The sequence below is a fragment of the Danio rerio genome, chromosome 16, assembly GCF_052040795.2.
Source record: "Danio rerio strain M-AB ecotype USA chromosome 16, GRCz13ab, whole genome shotgun sequence".
Lineage (NCBI taxonomy): Eukaryota > Metazoa > Chordata > Actinopteri > Cypriniformes > Danionidae > Danio > Danio rerio.
This window is the reverse complement of record NC_141036.1, coordinates 46,875,492-46,902,955: the sequence shown is the minus strand read 5'-3', so window position 1 is coordinate 46,902,955 and position 27,464 is coordinate 46,875,492. Positions and strand designations below refer to the sequence as shown.

The 27,464-nt window shown below is 33.5% G+C and overlaps 1 protein-coding gene across 12 annotated transcripts in view; it reads right to left on the bottom strand.

Annotated features, from left to right (window-relative positions):
* The window catches only part of nek11 (NIMA-related kinase 11), a 246,927-nt gene that overhangs the window by 204,030 nt on the left and 15,433 nt on the right, over positions 1-27,464 (bottom strand). For all 12 annotated transcript variants that reach the window (XR_015511922.1, XR_015511923.1, XM_087287730.1 and 9 more), the window contains 4 exons: positions 18,625-18,790; positions 6,226-6,344; positions 3,652-3,716; positions 1,868-1,994 (listed from right to left, as the gene is read on the bottom strand). Coding sequence is in view for 10 of the 12 variants with exons in the window: in XM_087287730.1 (XP_087143856.1) it covers positions 1,868-1,994; positions 3,652-3,716; positions 6,226-6,344; positions 18,625-18,790 (477 nt within the window). In the remaining 2 variants the exon portion in view is untranslated. The remainder of the gene's footprint in view (positions 1-1,867; positions 1,995-3,651; positions 3,717-6,225; positions 6,345-18,624; positions 18,791-27,464) is intronic.

Genomic DNA, 27,464 nt, shown 5'->3' with positions numbered 1-27,464 from the left:
TAGTTCTCAATACAGACATATTACCTCTATAAATTAATGAACTACAGTATTTTACTGTAAAAATGAGAAATTACTTTTACGGTTTGTACTGTATTTTTAACTGTGAAATACTGGCAACCACAGCTGCCAGTCTTTTTACCATAAATTTTACGGATTTATTTTTTACAGTATGGGCAATGCTTTAGATTTGTGATTTTCTGAGGTGTTAGCATTCTTTACATCATAAAATGGTTCTTTTACAGTAATAATATCATTTCTTCACTGTTATTGGTTTTACTTTATTTTAGTGTGTTGTTTGGGTGTTCAGCATTCATCTTATTTATTTGTGATGTGAATGTTAGTTGGTAAAAGATGCTGAGGTTTAAATTGTAATACTTTTCCCTTTAAAAAAGTCATGAGACATCATTCTGGTCATTTTTACGTACATGCTGTTATCTCACTATTTCCCAGTGGACCTCGTTTCTCTTTAGAAATCTCTTTCAGCACATACTGTAAATGGAGGGGGAGGAGAGGACAGAGCCCTGTGGTGCTCCGGGCTGTCGAGAGAGGATCTGAAAAGCAGAGGATCCTCGCCTTGGTGCCTTTGGAAATGTCTCGTGATATGAATTTATATTTCATCCTTACCCAGAGAGAGAGAGAGAATGGGGGGGAAAGATCTCCAAAGTAGATGGTTACAGCTCAATAAGCAACATGAGATATCAGAATTTATGTTAATTAAGCTTGCCGTTTTGTCGGCTGCATCTTTAACTGGGCCTGATTGCATCTTTCTGTAAGTTTTTTCAAGTTAAAATGGCTTAAAACTGATCTGATGAGCTTTCATGGATTGTCAGAACTCATACATTTTTTCAAGACAACAATTTGACAGCAATCAAACATAATACCACATTACTCGCACATTTGCATAATATGTAATGATGAATTGTTCTTTCAGATTATGAGTTTGAGTAAATGAGGGAATAATTTTGCAAGTTACTTGCTGAGAGCTGGAAACTGCTGGAAGATTTAAATCAAGTCAGACATTTGGTTGAACCTCTCATTTTGTATTACTGTTTGCCACATTTCAGAACACTGTATAGACTACAAGGTCAAAACTGCATTGTTAAGGGAAAAAAAACACAGATAATTAGCTATTTTCCCATTCATTTTTCCCACAGGATTGGGGATTATCCTAAGGGTCTTTGTTAAAGCATTATAAACCATGACCCAAGCAACTAGACGTGAACCCCAGCATTACATTAATTTGAAGCAAAAAAGTGTTTGAAAATCCGGCAATAAGGTATAATACAGTGTATTTAAAGCTTTAATGAAGGAATGGGGGAAGGGGGTGAACTAAAAATCATTATGATTCTAAACCTTTATGAATAACAAACATAAAAATATTCACTCAAAGTGTTTGTTGTATCTACAAAAACAATATATTTTAAGTTAATTTCAAAATATCTACAAAAATACAAATATTCAGATATTTTGAGAGTCCCTTGCTCACCGAAGCACTCAGATTGGTGGAATTTTCTCTAGCATTATGATGCTCAAAATTTATCAGTTTATCAGTTATTGTTTAAAATGAACTTTCCTAAGGATAAAATAGGGGTTCAACAGATGTAAACTGTTACACCAGTGCTAAGCTCTATAGTTGACAAAGGTTTTTTAGATTATTAAAATATTCTTTACAGGTATAATCGAAATGGTTCTTTTAGAAGTTATTCACAAAAAGGTTCAGGAAACAAACATATTTTTGCATTTTATTGCATCTAAAATTCCTTTATGTAATCTTGTAGTGATTTCTTAATCAAGTTAAAACAAAAATAAAAAAAGTCTTGGTTGGTTAAATTTAACTTAAATGGCTAAAAGGTTCAGTTTTTCCTACCATATGTCCGATTTAGAGTCGTATCCTTTGTGGCTCAGGGCTTCAGGGCTCATGTAGTATGGGGTCCCAGTGAAGGTAGTCGCCAGGTCACATGACCCCATTAGAAAACAGGACACACCAAAGTCACCTTCAAAGAATGTTTAGAGAAGTTTCATTTGCATAAACACATTCTGAAAATTAGTTTTGCAGACTAAAAACGTTACATACACACTTAGATTTAAGAAAAAAAGTTCTTATAAGTTTTATAGCGTGAGTGTCATACAATATCATGTTTTCAAATAAGGAAAATTTACCCATCTATTTAAATAAAAATATAATGGCTAATAACTCCAGTAACTGACTAACTACCACACACTCAGAAATAAAGGTGCAAAATATGTCACTGGGGCAGCACCTTTTGTCTACAGGTGGTCATTAGTATCTTTAATGTACACTTTTGTATCTTTAAAGTTTACTTTTGTAAACTTAAGGTATGACATACATATCTGTACTTTTTAGGTATCAATATTTACCTTTAAGGACCTGTTAGGAACAAAAATGTACCATTTGAAAAGTTACCAACATAATGATGGATTTTATACATTTATTTCTGAGAGTGTGTGAGCTTCTTGACTGCTTTTTGCAATTCATGAGACACAGACCACCTACTGACCTGAATTTGCACAATAATATAACGTTATTCCTCTAAAAATTCTCCCTTTAAAATGATTCAACAGGGCACATAATATATTATTAGGCCATGCTATAGATTTTTGTTTCACTTCTAATGGCTTTAATTACTTTTGTAGTGTTTTGTCATTATGGTGTGTTTTGTGAGTGTTCAGCTTATTCCTTTATTGATTTTGTTTGTTGTAAAGCTGTTACGGTGTCTTCTGATTGTGTGTTTCCTAAAAAAAAGCATCTTAATGTTTGTTTAAAAAAAAAAAAAGAAAATCAAACGCTATGAAAGACTCTAAGTCATTTAAAATGTAATTGCACAATATAAATTTAAAGCGCTTTCTGTGTGGCAAACTAAATATTTAGAGTTCTGCACATTATCTCTTGCTGCTGTGACATAAATGTATTAAATAAATGAGACATTTAACATTTGCTAAACATACAAATAAAAGTTAGCTTTTAGTTATTGCAGATACATGCTGGAAGTACTACAAAATCTTAGTGAACCGGAAGGCTTTTTAATCACAGTACAAAATTAGACATTTAAGTACTGTATAAACTTATACTGTACAGAGAGTTTTTTCAACGTATCTTTTTTTCAGTGTGACCTAAGAATTACTGTGTGGTAAACCCTGTTATTTTGGCAGGCTAAGGCGCAAATTGAAATAAAGCAACACAAATGCACAGATTAGCTTTCAAGTGGGTCTGCTATATGAAAGAATTTCATTCTTCAAGAACACACAAATCAAATACACTGCACTGAAACAAGCTGAAAGTGATTTACGCTGACAACATCGTGACAAAAAAGTATGACAAGAAATGTTGATGTCTATCAGTGCACTTATTTATGGCAGAAATTACAAAATTGATGCACATCAGCCTCTGAAGAACAGTTGCTTTTTATCAAAACTTTCTGCCATGGCTGACCGGCAATCATGCTTTTCATTTTTTTACTGTGTAATGATCCTGTTTCTTTGTAGACGAGTGTCTTGACTGTCATAAAAAGAGCTGTTTTTACTAACTGGGAGGTGTTTGGGCTTTTGGTGCCATTAAAAGTCGCTTTTGAAAGCGTTGCTAGAACATCAAAAGAACATCAAGCATCCTTTGGGCTGCAAAGCAAAGCTTACCTATCTTAACAATGTTTTTCCTCAGAAATATATTTTTGGCCTTTAGATCTCTGTGAAGTATTCTCCTATTAAAGTGAGACAAACTAGAATCAATAAACAGAAGCAGCAAGAAACATTCAGTATATCTGTCTTGTAAATTAAAACTTTTGTGTAACGATGGGTTATAGAAGACTTAAGGGGTTAGATCACCCTAAAATGATAGTTGTCAATCAATATTTGTCTTCAAAACGCAACTGAAGATACTGTTTTTGTGCTTTTTGTCACTCCTTTGAAAGTCTGTTTAGTATTATTGTAGTGATGGATCATTACTGCTGGATCCAAATGCAGCTTTAATTGATAATCAGGCAGGCAAAGATCAATACAGGTGCAGATGGTAGCATACATTTAATCCAAAGAGTTGTGGTGTAACAAGCGAATAGGTCAAGGCAGGTGACAAAACAAACATAAACAATATAAAGACAAGGCAGGAACATGTTTTGTAATGCACACTACAGTAAACAAGACAGTAAACAAGGATGTGTGTGTGAGTTGTGTGTGTATATATAGTCTATGAAATCAGTCCTGATCAGCTTCAGTTGTGTCTGTGTGTGTGACCTGAAACTGGTGTGTGGCTGCAGGCCATGATGGGATATTTAGTTTAGGTGAATCCGTTATGGCCACATTGCTGTAGATGATAAAATATAAAGAAAAATAAATCAATTTACAATGGGTTGTTTAAACCAAGCCTACTAAAAGACATGATTATTTTCAGGTCTCCTTCTGTGGTGTATTTTTTTTTTACATAGCACATTGGTCAGCAAAAGTTGTTTTCATTGATGCTATAGGAATGAATAAAGTTAAAGACTGAAGTATTTTATAAAATGATCACAATCAACCGACTTTATTCACATAAAAAAAAAAAACATTGATCAGATTTTTGCAGTGTTTAAAACTGGTTGTATTGGTTACAACTCAAAAAGACTTGCTGCATGAAAACCAATGAGGTTTATTTGTACAGTATGTCACACACAGCTTCTACAAGACCCAATGAGATTCTTTTCTGGCTCTCACCACACAATTGAGCTTCTGCAAGAATTGATGAAGTTCATTTAGGTGCCAAAGCAAATATTTGGGTCTCTACATGAACCAATGAAGATCATCTTGTGTTATATAGACAGAACCAGACAGAACTTATGGACATTTTGTTATTTATTCATAGAATTTTGTTTTTAAAAACAAGGATCAAAATAAATGTCAGATATATGAAAAATAATTTTGAGATTATAAGAACTGAAAATGTAACAAATAAACTGTGAAAAATGTACAACGCTATAGTAAGCTACAGTAGGTCCCTCATATTATAACTCTTTAAAAAATACATTAGAAATTGTATTACACACAAATCATCTAAACATTTGCACACAATATAATAGAAATAAATATAAAAAATGAATAAATATAAATGTACACAATTATATAAATGAATACATAAATAGAATAATGGGCTCATCAGTTTGCAGAAATCTGTAGTTTTCTGTGGATATCTTCAGGCATATACTCCGTGTTGCCTGTTTATGGAACATATTTGAGCTTAAAGTCCACTGAACTGAAAGTTGCTGAGACTTTTATTTCAGTATGTTGATGTAATTTCAACTGAAACTGAATATTGAGCAGGGGGCGGGGCTTTCTTTACTTGAATAATTCTGTTACAGCAAACCAATGGTAAGAAGGGCATGGTTACGAATATTGTGGCTGAATCCATAAAACTGGCAACAACAGAGAAGGGCCACCACTCCAAACCCAGAAGCAAAAGGTCAGACTTGACAGAAGATCAACTTAAGAACAAACTTTTTAAAAAAAATGAATTAACTTACACCAAATATGGCTCACATAAAGAATAACAAGGTGGACTAGCCATATTGTCAAGATCACCAGTGATTTAACCAGAGCAGAGCGCTGGAGAACTACACATTGGAAACTATGTGGTATACAACTTTTCTTTGCACTCATACATCAGTTCCTGATCCCCCCTGATTACAAACACAGCTGAAAGCTCATTATGGACTGATTAGTAGGACTAAAAAAACTCATTCACACACACTCTGGGCTGAGTCTTGTTTTTCTGTAAGAGAGCATTACAAAGTACTTCCTTGTCCTGCCTACCGTGTTTTTGAACTTTGCTTTGTTTATTGTTTTGCCGCCTGTCTCAACCATTCGCTTGCTTTTCTGACTACACTGTGAATTACCTGTATTCTAAAGTTTGCTTATGTTTTGACCATTGCATGCCTGACTATTCCGTTTAATATAACTGCACGTGGATCCTCACTTCTGTTGTCCCTGGCTCTTTACACATAAAAATGGTCAATTTTCATTTCACACAGACTTTAAAGCAAGAATCTATGAGGTTCATTATTAAATCACAATATTTGAGCCTCCAAAGGAACCAATGAGGATTTGAGGATGAGAAAGATATGAGGTTAAGTAAATGACAGAATTTTGTGGCGAACTAACCTTTTAAAACAAATTAATTTGAATCCAACAATAGAAAATATTCAGTTATAAATTATGTACATGGTAGCTTTGTTCTAGGCTCACCTCTGATGTATGTAATGTACTCCCAACAGAAGCTGACAAAGCCATTCACAGACCTGAGGCTCTGACAAAGTCTTGCCTGTGTGTTTTAGCTCCTCCAGCTTACAGTCCAGATCTTTGTCCTGAGGAACAGAGGGAAATTAAAGAGACATCAAATGTTATTAATGAAAATCCATTGTCTTTTGCATGACGCAGTGGGATTCTAGACATTGCAGCATATACTATAGACAAATGTAGATTAAATAAACAGTCTTTGTTCCTAAAAAAGATACTTCAAAGAGTAATACTGTGCAGTTTTTCCTATATTTTCCTATGTGTACATTCTCTCTGATCTTTCTCTGTTTGCATTTAGTGGATTGTGAAGTCGTCTTTAAGAATGTGAGTCTTTGGGCACCTATTTACACTTCAGACAAACCCACATTTCGCCAGTCACGATGCCCGGGGTCTCCAGAGTCCTCTGTGGGGAGCGTGAGAGAGAGAGATAGAGACAGAGACCCCCACTGCTAATGATCAAAGATGACTAAAAACAATTCTGAGTGTCAATTAAAAAGATAGTTCACTCTAAAATGAATATTCGATGATCATTAAGGGTTATTCTGTGCCGGTTTGAACTTGTATGATTTTTTTTCACTCCATGCAATATAAAACGGGCTGAAATCCGCCTGCAGCTTTACGGCCAAGCAAACTATGATGGCAATCAAATAGACTGATAGAATGTTCTTTCCCTGCCTCAAGAGCCGGCAGTAGTCAGACTCTTTAGCCAATCAGTTTGAGCAGGCTGTTCATATAAATAATCAGTTCACTGGTTCAACAAACAAATCCTTGATTTTTGATTTATAGCATGAATTAGATTATTTGCATAGTTTTAATTAGAGTTTAGTACTGTTAATGGAATTGCTTATGTAATGAATATTATCAATAAATAATAATATGCAACAAATTAATTATATTTTGTGCAAAAAATGTCAATTCTATAATTAATTTACTTTTCACATTGATTTCAACTGCAATTTTGCAGTCGCCATTCAAACAGATTAATGAACTTTATTCATTCATACATTTTCTTTCCAGCTTAGTCCATTAATTACCACCGTAGAATGAACCATCAACTTATCCAGCATGTTTAATGTTAGATGCCCTTCCAGCCGCAGCCCCACACTGGGAAACACCCATACATGCTCTCACACACACATACACTAAAGCCAATTTAGCTTATTCAATTTACCTATAGCACGTCTTTGGACTGTGGGGGAAACTGGAGCACCAGTTAAATACCAGTTAAAAATAATAATAACAATAATAATAATAAATAAATAAATAAATAAATAATAATAATATGTATTATTATTATTATTATTATTATTATTAATAATAATAATAATAATAATATTTATTATTATTAATATTATTATTATTATTATTATCATTATGATCAATAATAATAAATTAAAAACAATTTAAATAAATGTATAATAATATTATATAAATATCTTATTATTATTATTATTATTATTATTATTATTAATAATAATAATAATATCCATTAAAATAATTTGAAAAATAGTAAATTAAATTGAATTTCTAAATAAATGTATAATAATAATAATAATAATAATAATAATAATATATTTATCATATATTTATCATATATATTGTTTTTACTATTATTATTTATTTATTAGCATCAATTATGATTAATTAAAAATAATAAACTATACAAAACAATAAAAATAATGAAAAATGTATTATTTATTTATTTATTTATTCATTCATTCATTTATTTAATAATATCCATTGTAATAAATAAAAAAACAGCAAATTAATTAAATTTTTTAAATAAATGTATAATAATAATAATAATAATAATAATAATAATAATAATAATATGTAGTATAATATGTTTATTGATATTCATAAAATTAAATTAAATTAAATTAAATTATTACTGTACAGTGAAGCCAATGGAATAAATTATATTTCTAAAAAGATTATGTGACATTGAAGACTGAAAGATAAAATAAAAGCTAAAAGCTGCTTAAAATTAGTTCACTTAAAAGCAAAAACAGTCCTTTTAAACTGCAATATAATTCATACTGTTTTACTTTACAGACAGAGAAGTCATACTTGCATCCCAACCAGACCATTTCACATTCATATGAATTAAATTAACAAAACACAATTAAGCCCATGTAAATGTCTTACAACTATGACAGAGAGAAAGTTTGAAACAACATAAAGTATAAACTGTACTGAAATGTACAATAATGGAATCGAAATGAGAACATAAGCATGCCACATATTTAAGGCTTTCCTTGTTGTCATGAAGTGCCACCATGGGAATAATCAATCCCACTAATAATAAAACTCAGTCTGAACACAGCAGCACTCATTTCAATAACAACAGATATCTGTCAAAGCCTCAAAAGACTTCCATTGGGAAAGGAATGCGGTGACAGGAATAAGAGTCAGATTAGAACCCTGTCAGGTTCACCAGTTCATTTAAAAAATAGATAAACCCTCCTGTTCGCTGCCCGAAGGAAGTGTTTGCTCAATGTAAGCGGCACTCGCCATGCAGCCAAGCAGAGGATGATTCGCATTATGGGTGTAATTGGACTTGGGCTAATTTGTCGCTCCCTTTAATACATTTATCTACGGTTATGACCATCATCACTCAAAAAAGGCTACTCAAATGTGCTCAAAAAGCTTTTGTGAATGCTTTTCATGAGTGCAAAGGTTTAATTGAGAAATGAATTCTGGAATAAGCAGTGTAGCATGAACAGAAGTAATGAAAACCTTGCTTTAGGCCAGTCACACCTTCAATTTCCCTCTCTGCAGAAAAGAATGTTGTCATTTAGCTGAATGAAATGCATCAAAAGCTTTTAAGCAAATGCATCTCAAAAAGTCAGAGTGTGATCTCTGTAAGAGACAAAAATAGTGGCACAGTTACAGTCAAGACACTTGTTGTAAAAGATTTCCATTGACATTTTATGGCTCAAAGTATTACAGAAATATTATAAGCAGAGCAACTGAATTTTAATACTGTCAAAAAAGTTTAAATAAAATAATAAAATATTAAATTAAATTAAATATTTTAGATTTTTTCAGTATTAAAAGTCAGTTTAAAAGTCAATATTTTATCTTATTTGCTAAAATTTAAGTACATATTTTGTTCTTAAATTAATTATATACAATTTTAGCAAATAAAATAAACTTTAAACAAAATAATATAAATCAAATATTTTTGTAAAAAATTCAGTATTAAAAGTTAGTCAATATTTTATTTTATTTGCTAGAATTGTATTTAATATAAATTTTAAATTAATAAAATTCAATTTGAGCAAATCCAATAAAATTTAATTTAAATTTAAATAAAATAAAAATAATATTAAACTAAATTTTAGCAAATAGGAAAAATCTAAAGAAACATAAAACATGTAGAATTTTGTTAACATTTTGCAGTTTGTAAGTCGTTTGAATTTATATGTATTATCTTTCTATTTCTAAAGATTTTGGGTGACCAAACTTTTATTTTAATGTAAATAACGTTTTTGTGTAAATAAATAAAAAATTCTATATTAAATGAGAAGTGAATAAAAATATTAATTTTCATGTAATAAAAATGAAATATTTTAGTTAGTGACACTGTAGATAAACAAATATCATTTTGCTTTTCTTTTTCTTTTTTTGATGCAAAAGCATAGTATAGAACAGAATAAAAATAAAATAGAATAAAAAACAATAATTAAAATAATTAAAATATAAAAAATACAATAAAAAATACAATAAAATAACATAGAATAAAACAAAACAAGAAAAAATACAAGAAAATTAAATAAAGAAAAATCAAGAGAAACATAAAAAATATATAAACTACTGTTGAAATTTGGCAGTTTGTAACTCAAATATCATTTTGCTCTTCCTTTTTTTACCTGATTATATTTTTGTATTTAAACCTATTTACTCAACTTTTTTGATACAAAACAAAACAAAATAAAAAAATAATAAAATAAAATAAATTCTAATAAAAATAACAAATAAAACATAGAATAAAACAAAACAAAAAAATAAAATAATTAAAAAACAGAATAAAATTTTTATTAAAGTACATAAAGAAAAATCAAGAGAAACAAAAAATATATAAACTTTTGATGAAATTTTGCAGTTTGTAACTCAAATATCATTTTGCTATTCCTTTTTTTACTTGACTATATTTTTGTATTTTAACCCATTAACTCAACTTCTGAAAAAAAAACTGATTAAAACAGAATAAAAAATAAAATAAACTTTTAAAACATTATTTTTAGTAGTAGTAGTAGCAGTAAATGTATTATACTACCACTTCTTCTACTACAAAAAAATAATTTCTTTAAATAAAATTTATTTAACTGCAAAAACCAAGACACTGCATTAATTTTTATCATTGTATCACAATAATGAGCATGAGATTTTTTTCATCGCAATAATGAAGCCTTGGGTTGGAATTGTCCTTAATTGTCATGATAATAATGTCATAATGCAAAAACCTTAATTACTGTATCCCACCACTGCCAGATTTAAAAAAAGACTGCGCAGGAGTTGAATTGATAGCCTGTGACTGTATTGAGGACGCTCTATAAAAGCATAATGGGTGCAAATATGTAGCTGGCTGTTTGTGTTTACTAATTGTCTGGCACACCACCATGTAATTATTTGGAGAAACGGTGCCTTTGATGGAGAAAAAAAAATATTCTGTTATAAATTAATACATAAATTTTCTCTACATGACTCGCAGCAGATCTCATTACCTCCCACTCCTCGGGATAAATGTCATGTCTGCATGTGAAGAGACTGAAGACAGAGAAGAAGAGGAATGAGTTTCTGTCTCTGCTCAGTTTGCTCTCCTGTTGGAAACGCCTCTGGAAGGGAATCATTAGAGCAGGGAAGCCTTTATTACACTCCGAGCCTTTTCCCCTTCAGCACACACACACACAGAAATAGAGCAAAAAAAAATAGAGAGAGAGAAAGACTATTACAGGAAGAAAGTGATCTGATTGGCTGTGAGCTCTTTACACCTGAGCGGTTGAGCAGTAACTGTGAGCTGATAATAGATTGAGCTCTGCTTTCGCATCGATGTGACTCTGATCCAAGGGTGTAGAATTGGATTGAATATTGGGAGGTAAAGTTTGAGTGTGTTTGCTCTTTTTTAACATTTTAATTGTGTTTTTAAAGGGCCCCTGTCATTCAAAATCAACTTTTGGAAGCTGTTTGGACAGAAATGTGTGTAGGTAGAGTGTTTCCACAGTCATATTAGGCTGCATTTATCCTGCAGATCTTGATGGTCAATTCCGATTTTGTGACTGTACCAGATTTTTTTAATGCCTGGCTTACATCATCTTTTAAAAGTGACTCGTGTTTGATTTTTTGCATTTATACTCCACACTCCACAGATGCAGTGACCCAGAAAAAAAAGTGGGCACTGACTGACAATAAAATGATAATAAAAATCTGATGATAAAAGAGCGGTCTTATTTCCATTCCTGTATTTAATGGGTTTAATTTTTTTAATTCTTATTGACAAGTTGTTTTACTATAGTTGATGACAGAAAAGTTCCCATTCTTTTAATCTAGACTTTTTTTAAAGAGTAGGCATCTTAATCTAATGTCCATGGCGTGATTTATGCACATGATTTATGCAACAGTTTTATATCAGTTTAAATTGTTTACGTTTTGCGCTCTCTCTGTGCCACATGCGATTAAAACATCAGAATTGAATACAAACACAAGTCTCTTATTGTAAATTTCATGACATCCAAATCTCACCGGAAGAAGAAGTGGTACACTTTATATTATTTATTACATTTTGAACTATGCTTTTTAAGCCATGTAAGTCTTGTAAGTTTGAAAACAATCTGTTCCCAAAACAATTTTGTGAAAGACCTAGTCTAATTCAAACAAATATTAACATGATGTGCATTTCCTATTTAAATAATAATAATGATGATGATGATAACAAATAAGCAAGCATTTAAATTAATGAATTATTAACAAGTACCATAATAAATATACTTTGTATAAATTCCAATATAAAAAAAAATGGTCACGCTTTACAATAAGGTTACATTAGTTAATGTAATATTGTTCACTAATAATGAACAATACAATTATTATTCGTAGTTTAACATAATAATGCATTATTAAAATCCAAATCCCTAAACTTAGTTTATGCACTGTGAGTTAACACGATCCAACAATGAACAACTTTATTTTCATTAATATTAACTAAGAAATACATTAACAAAATGTTGTGTTTATTGTTTATTCATGTTAGAAAATATAATAACTTCACCCTTATTGTAAAGGGTTACCAAAAAATGAATAATTACTTCACACCTCAAGAAGATTCATCCATTTTCACACTTTAAAACCTCTTTGAGTTCAATCTCTGCAAAATAAGAGAGTCGTTTACCATTTTACACAGAAAGCTTATGCAACAGAACATACACTTGCACTACACAGACAGAAAATCAAAGATCAAGGAGACTCGTCTTGATTACATTGAGTGTCTGTCAGACGCACCTCAACCTATGAAACACCGAGGCAAACGCGCTTAAGATGAAAGAGAAGAGAACGAGGAGGAACTACAAGCCAGAAGCAAAAAAAAAAAAAAAAAATGCTTTCATTCGATTCATATATCTTCTTCTTGCTTCATTCGACTGTGTTCATTGAGGATGAGATCAATGGCAGGGGTCTATTCCTCATCTGAGTCTGCGTGAAAATGAAGCTTGATGCAGATGCTCAGCACAGGAGGAATCACCCAAATATACGCAGGAAATGAGGAGGCACAACTGCACAAGACATGCAGTAAGAACACAATCAAAACAGCATTAACATCACAACTGCTTTGTATCTCATCGTGGCATCTGCTTGCTTGGAAACAATGTGGAACCAACAGCTGTTAAAATGCAAATTTATTTCATTTTCTCTTTTGCCCAAAAGCTGGCAATGTGGTGTCATTGCCAAGTTTTTACATCAGAATCAGAATGAGCTTTATTCGCCAAATATCCACAAACACAAGGAATTTTTTTGTGTTTTTTTTTTCCCAAGAGTTTAGGGTATATGCAGTGCTCAGCATAATTGAGAACGCCCCATGTTGAAAATTAGTATTTTTTTATCTATTCATCAGTGAATATAGGCAATGTATTTTGGTGCGTTTAAACAAAACAGATTTATTAAACAGATATATTTATTAAAATAATATTTTTGTCACCAAACTTGTTTAGAAATTGAAAGATAATGCAATTAAATTCAAACAAAATATTGCAAAAAAAAAAAATTACAACCTACAAAATTTCAACAAAATGTTTACTATTTTTGCTTCTCTTGATTTTTCCTCTTTTTTAAATTTGTATTTAATATTTTTCTATAACATAAATTTGGGTGTACTAGTTTTTGGACCGCTATCGTAAGTCATTTTGTTGGATAAGCTCCAGATTTGGCTTCAGTCCTGACTAGTCTAATGTATATGCACAAATATAATATTGTATAGCTCCCTATTAAAAATATCAGTTTAAAAACATAGATTTGTAAGAGGTGTACTCATATATGCTGAGCACTGTACAGTACACACATACATATCAACACAAGAACGCTGAATGACTTTTAAACTTTTTAAGTTTAAATTTACTATCCTTTTGTTATGTTCTTGATGAAAACATCCATGAATTAAAGTGCTGTAAAATGTATCAGATAAATATTTTTTCACGTTTTTTTTTTTTTTTTTTTGCAGAAATCTGTTTATCAACCTTAGTCCTCAAAACTACTAAATGTTTTGAAAAATTACAGGAATTTAATTATTTAATTGGCAAGTTCACAAATGCTGTCACTGATGCTGAGACTGCTTTTGAGGCAACTGCTTTACTCGCTTTTTAAATAAAGTAAATAATCTGCTTTTAAAGTGCAGAGACCGGGATGAGTTGGATCACATAATCTCTCTCTCTCTCTCTCTCTCTCTCTCTCTCTCTCTCTTTCTCTCTCTCTATTTCTCTCTCTCTATTTCTCTCTCTCTCTCTCTCTCTAATAAAATAATGGTTATGTTCAGTCAGTGGAGTAATTAATGTTTTATACTGTGACATTATTTTCCTTATTTCGTAATTAAATAAGGACATTTGCTTCCCAAAACCCCCATTATTTAAATGAGAAATCTCATTCTCACCATTTTTTAATTAATTTAACAGTAATTAAATTAAATTAATTAGTTATTAAATTAAATTAATTTAACAGTAATTAAAATCATCTGGTACCAGTGCTTTTTGTTATAATAATATAGGTGATAAAATAAAATGAAGAAAAAAAAAACACATCTCATTTACATTATTATGTTAATGCAGTATTCTCACATTTTTTAGGCACAGAATTTTACCAAAATAATATTAGTTGGTCAAGCGCGGCCTACAAAAATTGGTCCAGGTCAGCACAGCTTCAAACTATGTGACAAGTCTAATAAGGCTAATAATTTCAAATGGATGTGATCTGACACATCAATTAGTATAGCAATCAGAACAAGAAAAACTCTATATGGTGTCCTAAAGCAAAATATCTGTGTAAGATTGTAAGGGTAAGAAACACACTTCCAAGGTAACATTACAGCTATTGCAGCTGCTGGCTTTTGACAAGACTGAAAGAGGCATGGAAACAGCACCAGAAAACACTGAATTTCATTTCTACTTCATAACCTAGGAAACTTCAGTGTTCTAGATAGGTATGTACTTAAATGAAAGTTCTGGGTGAAACCGAAAAAATTCTGGACGCATTAGTACAAAAAAATTGAACCGAATTCAAAAATATTTTGAATTCTTAATTACTTTACTAAATAATATAAAGGGAGTCACGGTGCCGCAGTGGGTAGCACAATCAGCTCACAACAAGAAGGTCGCTGGTTCGCGCCCCGGCCTGGCCAGTTGGCATTTCTGTGGAGTTTGCATGTTCTCCCTGTGTTCGTATGGGTTTCCTCCAGGTGCTACAGTTTACCCCACAGTCCAAAGACTATGCGCTATACAGTAGGTGAATTGAATAAGCTAAATTGTCCCCAGTGTATGTGTGTGAATGCAAGAGTGTATGGGTATTTCCCAGTGCTGGGTTGCGGCTGGAAGGGTTTTTATGCTTTTTTTTATACATCTTACTTTAATCATATAGCTTTAATTCTATAATATGAAAACAACTATTATATATTCTAGTTCCTCTAAAAGCCTGCCTTCAAGAGGCTCTGATTGGTCAGCTAACATAATATGCTCTGATTCATGGATCGCTCCACGTCATCAGGAAGCGCTGCACCTCTACTAGCACATGCTTTGCTATTATGTAAATAGTGTCAGTTACTTTAACTGATAGCCGTATCAGTTTGAGCCTGAATCAGAGAGAAAATAAAACCTGACAAAAGTATTTCATATATATTTGGGTTTTAAGCATGTGTAAGTTATATGAAGCGTTCAAATATCTCTTGCGAGTTAATAATTTGAGATGCAGAATGTGCGGAAAGCGGCAGCATAGTGAAGATTGTGAGTGTTTACAGGGGTTTGACAGATAAATATGAATTTGTAGCCACACTGTTAATAGTCTCAAACAGCATTTCCCGCTGTTTACAGTCTTGTTTACATTCTTGCAACAACATACTATGAATGCTAGAAACTATGCATGTAATAGATACATTTGAACAAAAAATAATCATTACAGGTTGTAGCTCACAATCCACATCTTCTTCTACTATGGTAGGAGCTGCTCCTTCTTTGAAGGAGTTTTTAGTCAAATCCAGCACTGAATTGTGTGAAGCTGTCCTTTGTCAAATGCTAGCGGTATATATTTTTTATAATTCTCTAGAAAATAATTAAAATTAAACTGTAAGCATTTTTCTCTTTGTGTCGTGTCATTTGGAAGTCCAAATAAAAAAAAACTGAAAATAGCAACATTTGGATGGCATTTTAGCTTTCTCTGCTATAACATTACAGCGCATCTGGCCACACCCCTTTACTGCGAGGGATAACCTGAAGGGTTTATGATATCATCAACCTGGATGTAAGTTTTTGTAGTCCCAAAACTTCTTTCCCTGTAGGCTTTGCTAAGCTGACTATGTAAAAGCCAATGTCTACCTTTGCATTGAACTTTGAGCGTATTACATTCAGAGATGTTGTTATGTTTACACAGCTACACTACACATCAACTAAAGTTTAAAATATGACAGTAGTGGACCACTACTTTAAGAACTCCACTGTCATTTTAATTTTGTTATTGAGGAAAAAATAAGTGTAGCAAATATGTACTTATTACTCTAAACATCACTTGCAGTTTCAGGAGTGTGGATGGTGTCGGGATATAAAATCACTACAAATGGCGTTAATAAACATTAGCACAAATGAGATAAGATGAGAACAGTGTGTCTTTCATAGATTGATTCTGGCATTTCTTAGTCTGTGATCTCTTCAGAAACTCTTGATGAGAGATCAATAGTACGCAATTCAGTATCTCGTATTTCACTATCTAAAAAAAAAAGAGACAAACATCTTCATTTTCTTTTTTATTTGTTCTCAAAGCAGTCAAGGAGAAACGATCAGAGATCTCATTCCTGATTTTATTTCAGTTTCTGAACGTCCATTAAATTCACTGAGTTTAAAAGCAGAACAAAGACACTCTGGACAGCAGCCTTTGTGGCAAAGAAAGAGATAACAGAGACGTGCAGAATGTAATAATCACTGACCAAGCCTTCCAAAGCATAAGGCAGAGATGACACAAGACTGTTCTGACCTGCAGATGTGTCCTAATAAGCAAGCAAAAGATGAGAAGATCAGATGGAGAGATTGACACAGAAGCTATAGAGGAGATGAGAGTGACCTCTGGGTAATACCAGGATGCTCTCAGCATCTCTAAACCATTGCTGAACACAGAAAATGCACTGCAGGGATGGAGAAAAAGCAGGACGCTCTAAGTAAAGTAATGGAAGGCTGGTTGGAAACCCAGAATTATGGCTACCAAGTCATCTAAACGCATGTGCAACCTATTTTACTCTTGTAATGTAATGTATTTACTATAATGCACTGAAGGAGAAAGGAAAATAGAGCAAGTTGTTGCTTTTTCAATGACGTTTTGCACTGTAGTATCATGCACAGTAAGATCAGTGTGTATTAAAAAAAAAAAGAAAATAGTGTGCCTTTTGATTTCATGAATTCTCTAAAATGTCATTTGTATATATATTTTTAAACCAATATAAAATGGGTGATCCTGAAGTGATTTCCCAGATTGAGTTAACTTTTAAAACTTTTGATACTTTTAACTTTTCTTAAAGGTACCGTGCTTTGAAATGTGTGCTGTAATTTCACCTGAAACAGTAGACAGGGCAGGGCACAGAGTAGCCCCTCCCCTTTTTACAAAACAGCCTATAGCATTTAGCTTTTTATCACATCTCTGCGAGTATCAGTCAGAGAGTTGCTGGGATCAAGCACATCAAATAAAAAGCAAATGAGAAGTGTCTTCGAGGGGTTGGGACATGTCGGATACCTGCATTTGATCAGACACAAGATTGGATGAGAAACTGTAGTGTGAGGTAGGATTAATTTAGGGTGGAGCTTCTATTGTGTCACTGTTTTGGTGCACACTTGCTTATAGATATCCTTAAACTAACATACTGATACTAACATCTAAAAAACTTTAATTTGATTTCACGAGGACTTTAAGTTTTAAATTTTTATTCAAGCTAAAAGGCTCTGTTTGACTGAAAGTTAAGGGATTAAAACATTAGCTTAATTAGTTTATTTTATGTTTAGGTGTCTAGATTCATAAAGATTCTTCAGGAGCATTGAGTCAAGTAATCAAATTAATTTTCAGGCAACAAAAGTAATTAAAATAAAATCTTTATGACATAATTATTCATTCAACCCAGGCTCAATGGAATTATGTTACCAGGGATACATTTTTGAAAACTAAGATATATGTACCGAGGGTCACATCCTCTTGCAATTTCTGTTTTCACAGTTTCCGTTTGGCCTGTGGCTGTGCATAATCAGCTTGATATCGACTGATCCAGCAAACTAGAAAAGAAAAGCTATCGCAGCCACAAGCTTCTAATATGAAGTCACTTGGATTTTTTGGGGGTTTGTTTTACCTAGTTTCTGGAACCGTCCTTTGATGGACTCAAATCCCAGTCTGCTGTAGGTCCCAGGTCTGATGCCATTGATGGTGAGCAACCGAGCAGACCAGTCAGACGCAAAAAGCCATCCATACTGAGGTAAAAACTGCCCTGTAACATTCATTTTACACACAAAATGCTGACATATGTACCAGCAACCACATATTTCTCGGTTCTCAAACATGTATCCCTGGGCACATTTTCCCAATGAACCTGTGTTGTATTAATTAGCAAAAAGTAAATCAGTTTACCTCACAAAACTCAGTGATGATACAGAAGGCATCTCTCTCCAGGAAGCTGCTGTAGAATTTAAGGATGGCTGGGTGGCTGAGCTGAGAGAGAAGCTGTGCCTCTTGAGTGGCATGGACCGTTTCATTGGGTTTCAGATCTCCAACAGGAATCTCCTTCAGAACCTTCCTGCAAGACAAACCACAGAAAGGATCTTCTTGAGTTTAAATACAATGTCTAAACATCCTTAAAACAAGCTTGTTGCATTGATATGCTTAAATACTATACATTAAAGAAATGACAATAAAAAATGATTATAGTTTTTTTTTAACTACTTATTTAAAATAAGCCAAAAACACCATTCTTGGGGGTTTTTGGAACAACCTAATATTTTATGTTTAATCCATTTAAATTTGTAAAAACTAATATGTCAACCTAAATCCTTTTTTTTTACACTACTGATCAAAAACTTGGAATAATTAAAACTTTCTAATGTTTTTTTAATTAATATTATAAACTCCCCACGCATCTTGGAATCATTTTAAACACCCAGTGCTTCTTGGAAAAACTTTATGCAATTCTGAGGGTGCTCTAACAGGTGAGGGGATTTGACAACCACATTTAGGGCACAAGCTCACCCCTCTGTATGAACCAGAGACTTTTTTTAAATCAATGCCTCATATTTATGGGAAACATTGTGCAAAAAATTTAATCTAAACTAATGTAAACATGTTGTTCTCTGCTGATTTAAAGTGCTATTTTTATCCTCACTTCTAAGTTGCTTTAGATAAAAGAGTCTGCTAAATTAAAAAAATGTAAATGTGTAAATGTAAATCACTAATGCTTACCAAGGCTGCATACATTTATATACTCAAGTAAAACAGTAATATTTTGAAATATCAATTAACTGCTTTTTTATTTATTATTAGAGAATGTGATTTTATTTGTATGATTAAAAAACTGAATGTTTATCTATGTTCAGTGTTGCATGATACCATTCCAACTGCTGCACCAGCTGTTGCATTGGTACTTGGGATTTTGTAAATAATTACATTGAATGCATCCTTGCATTCATAAATCTTTTAAAAGATAATCAAGGCAAATATTTGAAAGGTAGTTTATCTCAGTTTTACCCAAATTACTAAGTAATGTCTGCTGAATATTTAGATTTTAATCACAGGAATAAACAACATTTTAAAATTTGTCAAAAAAAAATGTTTATGACATATTTTAATTACTATGTTTTTAAACACAATAATAATATAATCATGCTTTATCTTAATAAAACAAATGGAAAAACAACAAATGCCCACAATAAAGCCAAATCCAGTCACATTCATCATTACTCTTACTATTATTAATTTTGATATACACATACTTTATTAGATCATCCTACTTTTCACAAAAAAAGGCTCTTGGCTAACAGCTAATTCAAGTTGTGTGAGTCTGACAGGCGGTGGGCATTTAACTTTCAAGAGCCCCTTCAAATCAACCTTCTCATCTCATTGCCTGTCCAGCCTTTAATTTTCCACAGTCTCTCTTCAATTTCCTACAGCCCGGCCCTGTCACTGACACTCACATGCAGTGTTTATACAAGCATCACATTGCTCATTTACCAGCAGTAGCCTGGCCCCACCTAAATAATGTCATTTAGGGAAGAGCAGATTGTTTTCCCTAACCTTTTCAAGCTTGAAGGGATCCGAAACCCCAGATCACACTGTAAATTCACTCTGTCATTAGCTCGCAAATTATAAAGGGTCATTGTAATTATGCAGCTTTTAGCGCTAAAAAACAAGGGAGGGATACATCCATCTGAAAGAAATTTGCCTTGCCCTATGACCTTTTGCAAAGAGGAGGAATCAGCCATCCTCTAGTGCCTTCGCAGACAGGCTGATTTAAAAATCAAAGGAAATCCATCAGGATAAAAACAATAAGCATAAATTATCATGCTATTATTATTCAATTCTAAGAACTGATGGTCTTGAATAATGCAGAACGTGTGATCATTAGCCATTTAAAAAAACTAAGAATGATCTATGGAATATGATAATTGGAGAGAAACTCTGAGGACGATAATTTTCCTCCATTTGGCAGCAAAATATGACTTCTGATCAAACTTTATGCACTTTATAATTCAAGTTAAAGGGACAAATAAGTAATGCTCAGAGCGGCTAATTTAATCCCGTCGGCTTTTAGCGAGGAGAGAAAAATGCAAATGAGCATTTAACACAAAGCAGGGATTTAAAATCATATTTTAGTGACCTTATTTCCAGACCTTGAGGGAGTTAATCAAATACCACCAACAGAGATGAACGCACTGCATCTGCTGGCTGCTGGTTTTGTTGTAAATTGCTTCTTAGGTGGTTGAAGGAGGACTTTCATTTCCCTCTCCTCTCTTCACTTCTACATTCTGTTCTTTCCTCTTCCTACTTGAAAATCATTACGGCAGAGGGAACAGGTAAAGTGCACTCCAGAAAGCTCAATGCGGGCCATGGATTGCTCTCATTCTTCATGTTTTCCTGGAAACTGAGACGCGGCCCTAATAGGTAATATGTTTTTAAAGATGCAGAAAGCAACTTCCTAATGGAGTCATTCATTAAGAAATGAAAATTCTGTCATCGGCTCTGGTCGTTTCAGACCCATAAGGCTTGAGCTATTTTGGGTTGATGTTTATGAATACACTGTAGTAACAAAGAAGGCTTTTAAGCTCTCAAAAGTACCACAACAGTCATTAGGAGTCATTTATGTGACTGATGTGTTGTATTCTGTGCTCTATACCGTAGTATATTAGCTAGATTTCATGAAGTTAGCAGGTTAGTTCATCCAAAAGTGAAAATTCTGTTATTAATCACTCCCCCTTGGGTCATTTCAAAACTTTGCTAATCTGTGAACCCAATTTGGGATATTTTAGGTGAAATCTGAGAGCTCTTTTACCCTCCACAATGCTGAGAGATTCAAAGTCCAGAAAATTTATCAAAAGGATTCCTTGTGACGTGCCATCACGTGACTTCAGTGGTTCATCTGTAATCATGTAAGCTCCATAAACACATTTTTATAAAGCAAAATATGCAGCAAAAAAATTATGTGTGCCTATGTCTTCCGCATCAGGTCAGGGTGCAGGTTTACTATGGACAATATGATGCTTGCATCTTGTGCTGCCGACTCAATACATCATATTGCCTATAATAAATGCACACCCTGACCATTTTTGATAGACAAAAATGTTCTTGGAGCTTCGTATGATTGCAGTTGAACCACAGAAATCATATGGAATGTTTTGTTGGTTCTTTTTCTAAATTATATTTTTGGTTTCTTTTCTAAACTATAACAATGTATTGTTACCAGAGAGTAATTCAGATTTATTTTTAAATATCTTAATACATGCTTAATACGAAAGTTCTCAGGGGATTGGAACAACATGAGGGTGAGTAATTATTAACAAACAAATACATTTTTGGGTAAACTAAAGCCTTTAAATAAGCAAAAAGGTCAACTGGTTATAACGGAGTGAAGAATAACTCATGCAGAAGTCATAATAAGGAATCTAGATGTTCCAGATTGCACTGATTTCTATCAAAATGACTTGATTTTCCAGAACCCAAATAAAAGTGACTGCATCTTAAATGGCCATTCACACAAAGAAAAAAACCAACTGTAAAATGATAACAAAAAGGATCCTAAAATCAGCACCAAAAAATGTTATTTTACTATAAGTAAACCTTCTGAGCCACCCCAAGTGACTTTCATTCACAAGAAAAGGTTTCTGTTTTTAATGGAAAACTTTTTATAGAAATTTCGAATTGCTTGCAAAATATTTTTAAAATAGCAGTTTTCCTATTCCCTTTATCAATGTGTTCATCCTTTAGAGCAGAGGTGCCCAATCCTGTTCCTGGATATCTACCTTCCAGCAGATTTCAGCTGCAACCTTGAGCAAACACACCTGTCTTTAATTAACAAGTGCTGCTTCGGATCCTACTTGGGTGATGTTTACACTGTCAGGTCTTGAGGCTCAATTCATATTTTTTGCCTATATCTGATTTTTTGCCTGTCCGTTTACACGTTTTTTAATTGTGACCCATATCCAATTCATGTGTACACTTGCCATACAATTTACAACATTGCACATGAGTAAAGTCGGGTTCTAGCATCTGCACCACACTAGCCATGATGAAAGAAATTGTCTTGCTTTTAGCTCTGCGAAATATGCGAAGTTCACCCAACTTTAAAATCATTATGAGGCGGAGAAGAAGGGAAAAGACCATCATCGCAGCTTGCACCTATGCTTTATATAGGGTGTTCTCCACCATGGAGAGAAATTAGTGGGTACTAGAAAGATCTCAGGTCTGGTGGGAGCAAATTGTGGCGGGCTTTAATGAGGAGCAGTGGGTCCGAAATTTTAGGATGAGCACACACAAACACTCTTACGTCTACATAAACAAAGAAGTACCACATTGTAGCAAGTGTTATGGCGTACAAAACAGAATGCCTCAATAAATCCGATCTGCCTGTTTACATGATAGTTGCATCATCACATATCTGATATATATCTGATTTATTTCCACATATGAAGGAGGCCTGAAATCGATCTTTGAATAACAGAATGCATTTTTTAGCTGGCAGTGTAAACGGGGCCTTAGTTGGTTTAGTTGTGTTTGATCAGGGTTAGAGCTGAACTCTGCAGGAAGCTTGATCTCAGAAACAGGGTTGCTTTAAGGGCAAAAATTTTCATCAAATTATTCCCAAAAAATAAACTTAATTGCATTAAATATTCGTTCCTAAATTGAGCAGTGCAACTTTCTTAAGGAATTTGCCACAGAAAGAAGCAGGAAGTGAAGAATAACTCATGCAGAAGTCATAATCTGAGTGAGGAATCTATTTCAAGATGTTCCAAATTGCACTGATTCCTATTAAAATGACTTGATTTTTTCAGAACCCAAATATAAGTTACTGCATCTTAAATGGCCCTTCACACCAAGAACAAAACGTTTAATAACAAAAAGGATCCTAACCGTAAAACTAGCAAACAAAAAAGGCTACTTTATTCAAGCAAACCTTTGGAGCTCCCCTAAAAAATTTCACTCAACATTTGTTCCTATTAGAAAATTTTCATAGAAACTTCCAGTAGAGTATATGCACAGCTAGTGTTTTTCCCTTCCAATAAACTTCTGGTGAACAGTTAACATGACTTTTTAAAATTTTATAAGGTACCTTTCACAGCATGTAAATGTTGTAATGTAATTAAATATAACCATTTAAATAGACTTATGCATTAATTTAATTGTTCAAGTAAAACGAGATGAAAAGCTGTTTACATGCACGCCCCGTCAGCAGCAGGCTAGTACTGTAACCCTACTGAAAATACTGTGGTGAAATGCATTCATATTTTAAAAATATGGGTCGAAAAATGGAATTTAATGTAGTGCTTCTTGTACATTCTGAGACCCACTTTATATTGCATTTCAACCAGGCAGTGAGGTTCATTGATTTTTAAAGAAAACCGACCTTAAAGGTGCAGTAGGTGATTGCCTTCAGAAACATTTTTCATTGTGGCTGGTTGAAACTCTCTTCACATTTCAATAGTAATGATTAAAGTGAATGTATTTATATGTATTTTTATATTCTGGGTAAAAATGTTCTCTAATAAATATTGTCAGACCGTCAATAACTTAATTATGACACGAATCTCCATGCTCCATCCATGTTTCGCGTGAACGCGCGAATGAAATCTGTCTGTGTGACTGGCTGCGCAGAAATTCAAATTTAAATTTGTTGACAGACAGTTTGTTTTTTTCTGAAAGACCAACATGGCCTTGTATCTATGAAAAGAAAAATTGTTTTTGAAAGGGCTTCTGCCAAAAATAGCAGAATCAAAACTTTTCTAAACCATGAATCATATCGGAATTACTTTTGTACGCTGGAGGAAAATGACGTTAAGCAGTTCAAAACAACAATCTGAAGGATGACACCACGACTGAAGTATTACATTTAGACAGGTATGTTTTAAAACTATTTTAGCCATGCAAAGATCATGAGTTCTTATTTATGAATGGGTTTATATGCACGGAAGTGTTGTTCAGCCACTGAAAAGGTCTGAAAAAAGATTGGCTATTTTTAAGTTCATGCGAACCTTGTACAGCATCAACAATATAGTCGGTTAAATAGACCTGAGCATTCATTTAGTTTTTTTAAGTGTAAAAGAAAATGAAAACAAGCAATGTACAAGGATAAGCAAGGACAATTGAAAATGAAAAGTCATTCATTGTCTGGGTATTGTAAGTGTAATATAAAAAGATGACAGGATATTTCTGTTTAAGCACTCCTTTTTTTCTCATCTGATTTTTATTTAATTGAATAACAAAACATAAGTAAATAGTGCTCTTCCGCCTAAGCAGCTTTACTGATGTGAAGTTGGATTTATAGTCGCACATTCATTCATTTTTTTAACAGTGATAACCTGTGACACGCTCCCACTGTAACGTTACTTTGAATATTAAGTCTGAAATAGCGTGTAGTAATGACTTCAAATCAACATTAGCACTTTTTCATTGACTGTGAACAGTGTTGTATTTATAGTCACTGGCTAAATAAATGATTTCACTATTTAGAATTTTCTATCAATACTTTTCTGAATTTATATTATTGAGGAGAAAGTCAGAATGTGCGGATATAAAACCAACTTTACCAAAATGTCAGTTTTGGGGAAATATAATCCCTGCACCCACCGGCCTGTTGACAACTACGCATGACAAAGTGCATGTCTCCATAGAGTTTTCTAACTGGTGAATGGCATAATCTAGTGCAGGGGTGCCCAAACCCAGTCCTGGAGGGCCGCTGTCCTGCATATTTTAGTTATAACCGCAATTTAATGCACCTGAACCAGCTAATAAAGCTTATTTTAGATATATTAGAAACTTCCACGTAGGTGTGTTGAAGAAAGTTGGAGATAAACTATGCTCGACGCCAGCGCTCCAGGACTGAGTTTGAGCACCCCTAAACTAGTTTTATCTATTCAATGCGTGTTCGCGTGTTCATGATTTAAAAAGGCGTGGCTTTGGACCGCAGAAGGGGGAAATGTAAAATTTCTAAGCTATTATGCTATTGCTAGTATTCTGATAGATACCCTACTGCACTTTTAAATGCAGTGATTTTGTAACTACAAAATTCACCAGAAGCACTTTAACTGGGTTACTGAAAATTTGAAGTCCTTCTGCATATACCCTATTCCTCACAAAAAGAATTAAAGAGCCCCTATATGGGTTTTTGAAAATGACCTTCGATGCCGTGTGTAACCTCCAGCTGAGGTTTAAATCTAAAAGTGCACCAAAACTATTGATATTGAAAGAGCAGCAGAGACTATGGGACTTTGTCAGACTTTGACGGACTTTGTCAGTAACTTTTACTTTTCAAATTGACCAGTTTTTTCTTCCTCCGAATCATAGCATGTAAGTGTAATTAAAATTGTTGCCTAGTTTTGTGTAGCTTGCAAAAAATGTGTTTAATTGTGTGTTATAAGTTGTAATCGCACCGCACAGCTTGTAATCACATACCAATTATAGATCAGTGCTTGTACTGTATCTCTCAGGTTAAATCTGTATGGGGTTATTCACATATCACATACAAAACTACGCTAACCATCAGCTGTTCGTCACTCGCGCCACGCAATCAATTTTCGAACTTGTTCAACTTTTGGCACTGTGTGGATTAATACTGAATCTGCATCGTTGTTATTACATGGAGTTAGGGTTAAGAGTAGAGTATATGTTAGTGTTTAACTGCATTGGGCTCTCAATTGCATACTGTAGCCATAGTGGGCATTTCTTTCTGTCCTGTGCTGAACCCAGTCGACCAATCGCAATAGACTGGGTCATCGGTCCAATCAGCGCAGATTAGCTTTGCGCTAAGGAAGGGATTGGGAACAAATTAATCGCAGAACGAATCATACAGGAATAGCTGGAATAATTAGGTAAAAATAAATTGTATATTATAAGACAATGAAAATGTGTTATTTGACCATGCAAGCGTATCAGCATGTTGTTGGAGATCTCTAAAACTAAAATATGACCTTTTTTTAATGCAAAATAGGGGCTCTTTAAAATAGCAGTTTTCTTTATTTTTTTCCCCATCAACATGTTTATCCTTTAGGGCAGTGTTCACCAAACTTGTTCCTGGAGGGCGGGTGTCCTGCAGGTTTTAGCTCCAACCCTAATCAAACACACCTGAACAAGCTAGTCAAGGTCTTACTAGGTATACTTGAAACATCCAGGCAGGTCTGTTGAGGCAAGCTGGAGCTAAACCCTGCAGGGACACCGGCCCTCCAGGACCGAGATTGGTGACCCCTGCTTTAGGGGGTCAAAATCTTTATTAAATTATACACACACAAAAGAAAATGATTAAAGATTCATTCCTGCAGTAAATTGAACAGTGCTACTTTGTTTATGAATGCGCCACAGAAAGCAGAAGCCTTAATGTGTTTAAGATGCACAAAAAGAGACACAATGGTGAACAATGGCAGACTTTTCATTTGTGGGTGAAGCATCCTGTTAACCTTTTCATAAATGTGCACAACAAGCGTTTTGTGCAAATAATGCCTCTAAATGCCACTAGACCCCCAGGGAAATAACACAACATTCTTTATTGCGCCATCACATGTCACATCTCACCAGAGACAACTACAGCTAATACTCAACATCAAGCTGCATTTTCAAGCATTTATAATGAACAACATTGGGCCTACTATGTTGGGCTCCTAACGCAGCTTAATAAGCTAAAGCAGCTCGATGATTAGCCATTCTGAAGCTCACATTAGCAAGACTTGCTTTAAGAGATACACAGGGAATCATTACATTGGAGTATGACAGGTCGG